This window comes from Oryx dammah, unplaced genomic scaffold (assembly GCF_014754425.2).
Source record: "Oryx dammah isolate SB20612 unplaced genomic scaffold, SCBI_Odam_1.1 HiC_scaffold_26, whole genome shotgun sequence".
Taxonomy (NCBI): domain Eukaryota; kingdom Metazoa; phylum Chordata; class Mammalia; order Artiodactyla; family Bovidae; genus Oryx; species Oryx dammah.
In genome coordinates, this window is record NW_024070210.1 from 56,345,245 (window position 1) to 56,358,186 (window position 12,942).

The 12,942-nt window shown below is 35.2% G+C and overlaps 1 protein-coding gene across 1 annotated transcript in view; it reads right to left on the bottom strand.

Moving 5' to 3' along the window:
- The window catches only part of HERC1 (HECT and RLD domain containing E3 ubiquitin protein ligase family member 1), a 194,134-nt gene that overhangs the window by 143,101 nt on the left and 38,091 nt on the right, over nt 1-12,942 (bottom strand). Inside the window, exon 3 of the mRNA XM_040226709.1 lies at nt 6,523-6,618. Within this exon, the coding sequence (XP_040082643.1) occupies nt 6,523-6,618 (96 nt within the window). The remainder of the gene's footprint in view (nt 1-6,522; nt 6,619-12,942) is intronic.

Genomic DNA, 12,942 nt, shown 5'->3' on the forward strand with positions numbered 1-12,942 from the left:
TAATCCCGTCACCTTAATATATGTTACCTTTTTTTAATATATGTCCTTCCAGAGTTCTGCATATACATGCTTTTTAACAGTTATCACAGTGGATATACAAGTGATGACACAAAATGACCATACAGAATTTTCTTTGTCTACCTAGTCTTCATAATTGAACCAACAATACTTCATCTGATGTAAAAATCACAATTTACTTAAGTATTTTCCTTCAAAAGGACATTCAGATTCTTTCTACTTATTAGTTATATAAGCCATTTTTAAGAATATAGCTGCTGCTACATGTTTAATTACTTTCCTTAGTAGAGAAACTCAGAAATGGGACTATTATATGCAAAAAATGACAACAATCATATGATTCCTGAAACATACCATACCAAATTGCCTTTGTAACTGGTGTTATGATATTATGAATAAAATGAGGGCTTCCCTAAAAACAATAATGGTCCAGAGCAATTCAACACTCACACACGTATCTATACATATCTATACATGTATATATGTATAGATATATATATACACATAGGTATATATGTATATCTATGGGTATATACCTATGTGTGTATATATATCTATACATGTATAGTTATGTGTAGATACATGTGTGAGTGTTGAATTGCTCTGGGCCATTTTATATATATATATATATACACACATATATGTATATATCTATATGTATATTATCTATATAATCCATCTACCTTATCTATATATATATTATATACAATTGTATATACATTATCTACATCATCTATACATATATTATATATACATTGTATATATATTATATACAATCTATATATACATTATCTATATATGTACATCTATATGTATATATAGATATAGCTATATAAAAACTCATGGCTTATTTACCATTTGTGTTGAATATAATGGTAAAGTCTATTGCCATTCATAATGCTTTATAAAAATTCAGACTTCTCCTCTCTCCTCAAAACCCTGCCAAAAGCATAGAACCAGGGTTGTCATCACAGTTTCCCTAACCAATGAATAGGCCTATGTAAGAGTACCAGTCTCAGTGCATTCATACCAATAACTATTACGCTTTAAATTTTTTTGGAAAGTTCACTGGGGAAAAAGAGGATGCATTCTTTTAACTTCACAGTTCCTTATTATCACCAGAACTAAAATTTTCCCAACTATCTGCTTACCACTAATTTGCATCCATTCATTTATTAGAGCTCAGTGGATTTTTTATTGACCTGTATGAATCGCATACAATAAAGATATTATCTCTGGCTACAGTAGTTTTCAATTTGTTGACTGCTTTTTAAAGCTTTTTATTTATTTATTTATTGGTTTTATTTTTTCTGAATCAAGCAAAATAAAAGAGGAATCTTTAAAAGCCAATATATTATATCACCAGACCATTAAATGGGAAGGTATAGAGTAATTTCAGTCAGAACCTTTAAATAGTACCCAAAAACAAGAGAATATGTGTGTCAAATAATTTTCAGTGAACATCGGGAGTTCTGAGAACACACAAAATGTGCATAAATAAAGGCTGTTAGTCCCTAATAAAAGATCTGAAATTCTGCTGCCAAAATAAGGATTATGGGCTCAAGTAAGTTAGAATTTATCTCAAGATCTATTACAGTAGTCTCCCTTTTCCCACAGTTTCACTTTTTTGTGGCTTCAGTTATTAGCAGTCAACTGTCATCTGAAAACATTAAATGGAAAATTCCAGAAACAAATAATTCATAAATGTTAAACTGCATACTGTTCTGAGTATCATCCCTCTGTCCAGCACAGCCACATTACATAAACTATTTCACCCATTAGTCACTTAGTAGCCATCTGGTAATCTGCTCAACTGCCAGTATTTCAGTGCCTGTGTTCAAGTAATCCTTATTTTACTTAATAATGGCCCAAAAGTCCAAGAGGAGCTATGCTAGCAATTTGGATGTTCTCTTATTGTACCTAATTTATAAATTAAGTTTTAACATAGATATCTATATATAGGAAATAACAGTATTTATGGGGTTTGGTACTATTTACAATTTCAGGCATCCACTGGAATGGCATCTTGGAATATATACTTAAGTGAAGTGAAGTGACAGTCACTCAGTTGTATCCAATTCTTTGCGATCCCATGGACTGTAACCAGCCAGGCTTCTCTGTCCATGGAATTCTCCAGGCAAGAATACTGGGATGGGTTGCATTACCTTCTCCAGAGGATCTTCCTGACCTAGGGATCAAACCTGGGTCTCCTGCATTGCAGGCAGATTCCTCACCATCTGAGCCACAGGGGAGGCCCATTATATACTGGATGGATTACCATTCTATAATAGGGCTTAAAAAATCATAGCCCTCCTTCCCTGACCCCCACAAAAAAGAAAGAGGAGGAGAAGTTGAGGGGACAAGGAAGGAGGAGGGGAAGGGAAGGGGAGAGGGGAAGAGAGAGAGAAGGAGAGGGAAGCAGGAAAGAGAGGAAGAAGTAGAAGGAATGGGGGAGGAAGTAAAAAAAAATTTATTCAAAAGACTGAGAAATGTTTTTTAAAAACAACTACAGGGTGGGAATAATTCTAGGAAGATGACAATAGCAGCAGCAATGTAGTTTTCCAAACATGGAATCACTGCACAGAGCAAAAAGAAGGCAAAACTCCAAACTCATGCTTAACATTCACAATAAAACTAGACAAACATAGTTCCAATAACTCCAAAATATGAGCAGGTGCAAACAAACCACTACCAAACACAGAATGTGCACAGTAATATATCTGTACAGGAGGAAGCCAGAGAATATCTGACAGATCTAAGAGTAAGAAAAAGGCCCAAAACAACCAACCCAGTACTCACCAGAAAGAACAGGGAGCCAATCTAAGCAGCTGCAACTGGGAAGAGCTTTGCCCTCTCTAAAAAGCAGGTAAGTACAAAGGATCGATGAGAAGTCTGAAAGAAGCTAGAGCAATCTAATTCGGTGACCTCTTGAAACTGACAAGCCAGTACTCCCTTCCAGAATAGAGCCCTCATGCAAAGCAGAAATACTAGGAGTGGAATAAAAGTTTAGCAGAATGGGAACAACAGAGAGAAAAGAGAGAAGCTTAAGATAAAAGGTGGGGAGGGAAATATGCTGGAAACCATCTTATTTCTTTTTTTATAATATTACATAAAAATAATAGAGGAAGGGAGTCTTTGGATTTAGAAAAGGTACCTTGAATCTCATCCCATTCTAAAAATTTAGGAAAATAAAACAAATTTTCATAAAAATAAGCAACAAAAAAGTACAAAGGTCAAATTCCATATGAAGCTATTGTTGGGGGGAGCGAGGGAGGGAAGAGACAGAATAACATCACTACTTTTAAATAAAAGCAAGCCAGAAGAGAACTGCCCACAAGACATATCAAACTGTAACCTATTTCAAAGCCAGCTAAAGGGATTGAGAAAGTGAAACAAGACATGAAAGAAAAGCACAAATCTGAACCAGACTTGTTCAAGAATAAGATGACAGACTCAAAAAAGAATTAGAAATAAAAGAAAAAACATTTTGGAAATGAGTAAACTATAGGGAATCTGAGAGGAAATAAATAGAAAAGATAATATCGTAAGAGCAACGAAAGATTAAAAGGATACAAGTTGTTTAGAAATAAAAAAGAAATGAAAATCATATAAAAAGTATTAAAGAAAACGTGAGAATTACTAGTTAGGCAAAGATCCAACAAATAACCAATAGGAGTCCCAGAAGAGAACCAAATAAAAAAAGAGTAAAAATAGTACTAAAAACAATAATTTATGGAAACTTCCCTGAAATAAAAAAAGATTTCAGACTACATATTGAAATCTTCACATCTCTGAGAATATCAACCCTAAATGGATAACATCAAGATGTATTCTAGTAAAATTACTGATTTCTAACAAAGAGATCCTTTGGGCTTCTCAGCAAAACAAGCATGTGACTCATAAATATATGAAAGAAAATCAGATTATCTTCAGACCTCAGCAGCAAAGGTTTATGACAGAAAAAAATGGATAAATATATTTAAGAAGTAGAAGGAAAGAAAATGTGAGCCAAAGATTTTATCTTCTCTCTTCTGGAAAGTCACTTTTAAGTATAAAAAGCATAGCAATTAACATGTAAGAACTAAGAGAATCTTTTCCATAATTCTTTACTGAGGATTCTACTTGAGAATAAGCTTCAGACAACTAAAAAGAATAGAGAGACACTAAGAGAAACTGGCAGTGAGTATTAAAGATGTAGTTATTTATAGAACTCATATTAAGTGAGGGTTATAACGCAGAGTTATGCATGCTCTGAGTATGTATGTATAATACAACTACAAAAAATGGGGAAATCATATGTAAAAAGCATTTTTTAGTAAACATATGATGGTAGTATTTGTCTTATTTTAGGATTACTCTATGTGCCATACTATGTGACCAAAATAAATAATTACAGGATATTCTAATTTTACATCCCTGTACCTTGAAAACTGATGTTCTTACTTTGAAAGAAAGGAGAGATAACTGTAATATAGAAAAGGTAAGTAAAAATTCTATAGCCCTGAAATTGAAAGTATCAACTAAAGAGGTATGCTACTAGCTTTAAATACTCGCACACATGTACACACACACACAAGCTTCCTGGCTCTACTGTAAGAGCCTAGAAAAATAACACTGACACAGTAGTGATGAGCACCCTGATTGTGATCCTAAAATACTATTTTCCACCAAAAGAAACCAAGGCTTATGGAGAAATAGCTAGCTAGCTGCAGATCCAGATCAAGAAATGTGTAAGATGAGTCCATCTTGAGTTAAGAACAATTTGATGGGTCAGTTAGCAAGGAAGCTATCAAAGATTATTGCTAAGTCGCTTCAGTCGTGTCCGACTCTGTGAGACCCCACAGATGGAAGCCCACCAGGCTCCCCCATCCCCAGGATTCTCCAGGCAAGAACACTGGAGTGGGTTGCCATTTCCTTCTCCAATGCATGAAAGTGAAAAGTGAAAGTGAAGTCACTCAGTCATATCTGACTCTTAGCGACCCCATGGACCACAGCCCACCAGGCTCCTCCATCCATGGGATTTTCCAGGCAAGAGTACTGGAGTGGGGTGCCATTGCCTTCTCCTCAAAGATTATTAGGTCTATGTTAAAAGAACTTGGGAACCACCCTGAAGAGACTATTACCCTGAAAGACTGTTGGCCAAAGATAAGAGAGCACCAGCTTCACTACAGATGATAATTCAATGAAGTAAAACTTGAATAGGTTTAAATCTGAGTTCGTAATAGTATTTTTCAAGTGAAATCAACTGGTCAAGCTTGAAGGATGACAGAAGACCAGTTCATTAAACTGAAAACTAGTAAATAGAAATTGGTGTTAAAATTTTTTTTTGAATCAAACATTTATTCTGCTTTTCCTATTTGAACTGTCGCAAGGTAACCAAACAGTCAATAAGGGAATCATCTCTTCATGAAAACATTCCAACTAACAACTGAAAGATGAAAGATATAATTAGAATAGTACCATTTTGCAACCAAGCATCAATGAATTAATAGATCTGATCATTAAGAATTCAGGGTTGCTAGTACTACAAAAAGAGACAACCAGATGAAAGATCACAACACCATGTATGATCTTGCCAAAGGGATCAAACCTGGAACAGATCAAATCTCTAGATTCACCTGTCAAAATACAAGAAATACATAGGAACTGTATTATGAGTAATCAATTAACAAAATCCAGATGGTAGGAAATTCTACAACCTAAAAAGTCCAAAATACATTGAAGGAAAAGATAAATATATACATATGATTTATTTTTAGCTAGACAAGTCTGAACTATGGTGTCTAGGGATGCACACAACTATAAAGAAATGCAAGGAAGTGACTACTCTCAGGACAGTGGTTCTTTAGAGGAGGAAAGGGATAATGACCAGGACATGAAAGGGTTTCTAAAGTTGTTGGTAAAGTTTTATTTCTTTCCTGAGCACAGATTAAAAGGCTATTTGTTTTATAATAATTCCATTTAGGCATATGTTTGTGTTTCTTATCTGTTTTAATAATAAATTTTTAAATTAAAAAAATGTACCTTATACAAAGTCCAAAATAAATAAAAGGGTATGCATTGACAAATATGTCTCCCTCCCACCCCTTATACGACACCCCAGCTCCACTTTCTAGAAGCAACCAATCATTGACACCACTTTCTTTTGCATCCTTTCCAGAGACAGAATTGGATTATTTTTAAGGGATAAATAGAAGCATTTTAAGACAAACTAACTTTTTGTTTTTCTTCTTTAATTTTTATTGGAGTATAGTTGATTTCCAATGTTGTGTTAGTTTCAGATGTACAGCAAAGTGAATCTGTGATACATATACATCTATCTACTCCTTTTGGACTCTTTTCCCACACAGGCCACTACAGAGTTCCCTGAGCTATACAGTCAGTCTTCATAAGTTATTTATTTTATATCTAGTAGTGTGTATATGTCAATCACAATCTTCCAGTTTATCTCTTGACAAAGCAACTTTTAATGTATGATTATTTAAAGCCATGATTATTACATACCTCTTCAAAGAGACACAAAGCTGCCTCATAGAGTGAGCACAAGCCGTCAGATGTTCTGGTTGGTTCCCTCCACTGACTCCGATCAGCAGATGAACCCTATAATTAAGATATTGTGGAATACAGTTTGGTAAGGAGAGAGACATATATTAAAATCACTTAAACTGTCCACAAAACGTTTAAAGAACTGTTTATATAATTACGTGCTTTAAGATCAAATCCTAACATTACATCATGAAACCAACTTTTATGTGTTGTAAAAGATGTGGCTATTTAGTGAAGCAGTAAATTAAGTACCAATCCCTCACTGATTATCTTATTAAACAGTGATTTGTTCTAAGGGTCACAGTCAAAGAGGCAGAATTTTGTCAATTACATGCTCTCTGGGTGACCAATATTTAATACATGAAGTGAAGTGAAAGTCACTTGGTCGAGTCTGACTCTGCGACCCCATGCACTGTAGCCCTTCATGCTCCTCTATCCATGGGATTTCCCAGGCAAGAATACTGGACTTCCCTGGGGCTGCCTTGTTCACTTGCTCCAAGAATAAAGCAGCATATAACCAACTTAACTGATGATCCTGACCAGAACAGCAGTTAAGTCTGTTCCTCCTTAGTTTTGGCATAACAAAAGTCCCACAAGTCAGTTCATAGCTGAGGAATCACAGCTCCTCTCTGGAACTAACAGCCTAATGTAATTGTCCACTTAACTCTCCATTTATAGACACCTTACAGGCATCTCAAATAAACATATTCAGAACTAAATTCCCAATCTAACATTTCCCCCATTCACCCAAACCAGTTCCTCCTATGCAATTCCTCCACAAAAGGACCCAATGGTTATGACCAGAAATCACTCTTTTACTGAAAACTGATAAATCAGAGTGAACTTGACCTGCACTGTTCCCTCAAATTCCTATATTCTTAAATCTTTACATCACAAATATCAAGTTCCTTCTCTGATTTATCAATCCTATAATTGTAAAATTTTCATTGATGGCTTTATTTCAAAGGCTATTGTTTGTAAAAATACATTCTATATGATCACCTGGCAAATATACCATAGAAAAGTATATCCTCTACTGTAGAAAGGATTTGGGCCTACGTGCTCTGTAAGATCCCATTCATCTCCAGGACTATATGATTTTATCAGTTCAAGGTATTTTAATTAACATTCCTAGGTAATGAAAGAAATGATACTGGCTATTTAATTTGCTGCTGGGTCATTAGGTGCTAAGCTACTGCTACCAAATCAATTTTTCCTCCTAATCCCTTAAGGTGGTACTTCTGGAATTTTAATGTACATGAATTATCCTGAAATTGTTAAAATGCAGATTCCAATTCAGTAAATATAGGTAGGGGCCTTAGATTCCGCATTTCTAACAAGCTTCCAGTGACACCAATGCTACTGTCTGAGGTTCACACTTCCAATAGTAAGGCTTTAGAGAGCCACTTGCAGGTCTCAGAGTTATATCAGAAGCTGGCTGTTCAAAATTACCTAGTTCCTAGACTCATAAGGTGTGGCTATACCAGAAAATACTATAAGGTACAGCCTCTCCAAATTCCATAATTAGCTGTGTGGAACCTCTGGGAAAAACAAAATTGTAATCTGTGACTCCATTCTTTAAAGGTCACCTCTACTGATCACCAAACCAAAAGCAGATGAGAAACAACAGCTTACTATACCTTCTTGGGAGCTGGTACCATGGCTATAATGATCGGTTTTCTTAGGCCTGTTTACAGTATAAAGGAAAACACTGAAAACAGCATAATGTTTTCAGTAACAGACCTGTGTTTAAATCCATGCTTCATCACTTACAGGCAATGTGACTTAAGGATTAGTTTCCTTATCCTTAGACAGGAATAATGCCTCTTTTATTTAGGGGCTGTTGGTGGTAACAACTGAAATTATACATAAAACATCCATAGCATCGTTCTTAATACACAGAAAGAACTCAAAACTGGAAGCAGTAATTGTCATCATTTTGTATGATGTACACAGAGAAAGAAGAGAAAACACAGGAAGTCTTTAATATATTTTTGCACCAAACCAATTTTTTTTTAAATTCTTTAAAATCTGTCTGCAGTGACTGTCGTTGATTTCTATTCTCCCCCCAAAATCAGTATTAAGCATGAGACTAATCCCTCCCCAGTCAATTAGGATTAAAGACATCTCTAAAACCCATTTTGTATAGAATTCTTAATGTGTTTTGTAAATATACTACATAACAGAAAAAGAGGGCTACATCTAGGCATTTTTCATTTTGGGAAATAAAGCATGTTAAGTGTGTAACAATTCATACACTACTAACAGGAAGTTCAAAGGTCTAAAGATACACGGAAAATTAAAATAACAAAAATATGTGGTTTTACAGGTCTTTATTGAATTAACTTTCTCTTATTTACCTACCATCATAATACCTTTTCATTTTTTCCCCACCTGTCTTTTTATTAATAAGATAATCAGACAAGAACATTAAGACTTGATGGAGTACATTTCCTTATGTTCTTGCTATCTGGTTTTATCCTTCTTCCAATTGTTTCAGTGACTCCCCACTGCCTACAGAATTAAGCTCAAAACCCCACAGCATGGGATACATGGCCCCACCTAGCCTGTCAGCCTTAGTTCATCCCATTCCACCATGAACATCCAGAAGCCTGCTCTCCCACACCTCCATCAATCTGTGAACACTAAACCTCTCACCTGAAGACTTTCTCAGCTCCCTCACTCACAAACCTCATGTTTGCAAGCAAACTCAACTTTTCAGCTAAATTAGGCACCCTTCATTTTCAGCCCCTTCCCCTCTAGCATTCCTCCTATGTCCCATGACCTGTCCCTATGCAGACCTCTACTACAGTCCAGTACCATTAACATGAAATGTCTATGCATCTCTCTTTCCTTAAACTGTAAGCTAGATAAAGGCATGGATGCTACAAAGCTTATTCATCTTTTTAACCCAGAGCCTAGCAGTATCTGGCACACAGTAAATACCTAGTGGTATCAAAGGCCAAAGATGCCTTTATGGCTGTTTATATTTTTAGTTTATTTTTTTAGGATGTGGGGATATACAGTGACATTATTTCCCTACTCTTCATTTAAATATAAGTTAATGATTATCTTGCACACTTGCACTCGAATCTCTGAATTACTGCATGTGTGGGTAGTGGAGGTTAAGTAAGAATCACACATGTAAATACAATTTAAGGATGAACTCTTTTTTTTTTTAAGGCCTTATACCAGTTTCCCGATGGCTCAGCAAGTAAAGAATTTGCCTGCAAAGCAAAAGACACAAGAGATGCTGGTTTGGTCCCTGGGTGGGGAAGGTACCCGGAAAAGGAAATGAGAATCCATTCCAGTATTCTTGCCTGAAAAATCCCATAGACAGAAGAAACTGGTGGGGTCGCAGTCCAAAGGGTCGCAAAGAGTTGGACACAACTGAGTGACTAAGCATACCAGGTATTCAATTGATGATTATGTATCTCTCCCTCTAACTTCTATTAATAGCTTGGGGGTAAGTTTCATCCCAGCTGCTCATGAGGAGAGAATCTTAAGATAGTGAGAATCAAGTCAGGATGAGGTCCAGTACACCAGGAGAGGCTCTAGATACTTTATGAGTTCTCAACTAACAACAACTGATAACACTGTAAAGTGTAAGAAATATGAATTCTGGAGACCAAGAGCATCAGATCTTATCACTCACTGTGCAAGAAAGAATAATAAATACAAAGTTCAAGTTAATAACATCTCTTTTCCCTAAAATCTATCTGAAATTTAATTAAATTCAATCTGACATAGGCCTGTGGTGACTCCTGGAGGGCCAAAATAAATCACACAAACATACAAGATTCTTCCCCAGAATATACCCAGAATTCTGATGAAAGCTATCTGGGGTATCCTAGCCCCAACAGACTGAAGCGACTTAGCAGCAGCAGCAGCCCCAACATAAAGTTATAACATTAGGGTATAGCCTAGGAGGGGAAGAAAAGAGGCCCTTTCTGCCTAGGTGTATACAACATTCTGTCCAGAAATGAAAGAAGTCAAGTGGAGAGAAAATTGGAAATCCAGCAATAAAATAAGTTTATTGTATTTTATATCTACTTTAAGGTAGGCCTTCATGGGGGGAAAAGTCAGTCTTTTTAACATAAATAGTGTAAAAGCTGCCTATAGTAGTCAGAGAAAAACATGGGCTTTGCCAACAGACTAAATTGTAAGAATTGGTTAACACAGTGCCTGGCCCATCCGTGCTTAATTAGGAGTACATGCTATACTTTCAGTTCTTTTGACAAATAGGTGTGTAACTCTGGATAACCGCCACAGTTTCTTCAGCCTTAAGATAACAGTAAATAATATCTTCTTTACAGATTAACAAGATAATTGAATGAGACACTGTTTATAAAAAGCACCTGGTAGGTAGCAGGCATTCAACGAGGGTTAGACCTCTTTCTTCTTCCCTTATGCCAGGTACTGGGAAGCAGTAAGTAAAAATCCAAAAAATGAATGGAATAGTATACTATACGTTAATGAAATGAATATTAAAGCTCATTACATAGGTAGTATGTATATTTAGTATGAAGATTTCTTAAGCTTATAGAGCCAATTTAAACTCACAACCAAATATGCATACAAACATTTCCAACGTGCTAAAAGACAACGAAGCTAAACAGATACAGAGAAAAGTAATTTACTTTCTTTGGGCATTCTCTTCCCACTAAGGAGCAATACTGCAGGATAAGGTTTAGAGGGTAAGGTGGGGAAAAGGCCTCTAACTCAGGGTATTTAGCATTTTGGTTAAAAAGGAAATACACTAGGGGTAAGCATACAATCATATAAGTTGACTGTGTAATAATTAACATCTTTTCTTTATGACAACGGCAATGGAAAATAAGTGGGACTGTAAAATGAAGAATTAAGTAACTCCTCACAGAAATATTAACATGTGACCAAGAACAGATACATTATTTTAGGTCATCAAATGGCATCACATATTTGAAAATGGTGTAAATTTAGAAAACGTTACCAGAAAGTATTAAGAATTGCGAAATAAAATGAGAAACACAGATATGCAAGTACGTATTTAAATATTCAATAAGAAACCACAAGAGGCCTAAGTGCCTTTCACTGTTGTTACCTTGAATCTTTCTTACTCAGATCACCGCATCTCTGGCTCTAGGTCTCTACTTTAGATAAAAGATCATAGGACCTTTCCAACATTCCAGATTCAGAGCAAAGCACCACATGCTTTCCTGTCTACATTTTATTTAACATTAAGAAATTCAAATTTTCATAGATATAATCTAGAGTCTCCAAGTACTTACAATAAAATTATTTGTAAAAAAAATGACCCAATATTTACTATTCAGTTCACAAGCACAAAACATAAGCCAGGTGAAAATTTAAATGCCCTAGTTTAAAAGTAAATTCAACATAACTGTTTTTTATGAAACATTCCTGTCAATCCAAGAGCTCTTCACTTTTGGCAGGGGTTAAGACATGAAACATACACACAATTTTTATAAACTAAATAAATTTGTTAAATGATATATGATATCTGGTGATAAAGGACACCAAAAAGGCTGATCAATGTCACCCAACTGAAATTAAGTCAATTTATGAATGTTTTAATCTTTATATTCCAAATTTGTATTCTTATTTCAAACTTTTATTCTGTTTTCAAAAAGCATTAAATTTCAATTTCAGAAATTCTTGAAATTGATCATACTGTACTGCATTTTACTGTTTATTCTTTAATATGGAATCCAAAGTTAGTTCTTTTATGATAATCAAGTAATTAAATTCCTTCATGAACAAGATATTCATTACAGATCTAGGACATTCAGTTCATCACTCCCCTCCATTCAGGTCTCTGCTCAAATGTCACAATTCAGAGACTTTTTTGACCACATTAACTAAAATACCACACCTATCCCCTCCCCAATCTCTGCTTGAGTCCATCATTTTGCATTCCCTTTCCCTCCCTTATTTTAATTCCTAGAACTTCATACTACCTGAAATTTATATGATTCCCCCACTAGGATGTGAAATCCAAGAAACTACATTTTTCTCTGCTGTATCCCTAGGGCCTAGAATAATATTTAGCATATAGAAAATATTTAATAAAAATTGAGAAGCTTGAAATTAGCAATTTCTTTGTCAAAAGATCTCCAAACTCACCATCCAAGGCCCCTCATTTTACATCTGAGTTTGCTAAAACACAGCAAAGTTAGATTTCTCAAGTTCATGCAAGAAGCCATAAAACTTAAACTACAATCCTGACTCCTGATTCAGAAATCTTAACATAATACCAACTAGTTTGTCCTTAAATTACATATTGACATCAACACATATAAAAGTTTCTTCACTCCAAGTATGTAAAATATTTAACTAACCTAACATCACCAGTAGAATTCTCAAATCATTCACTGT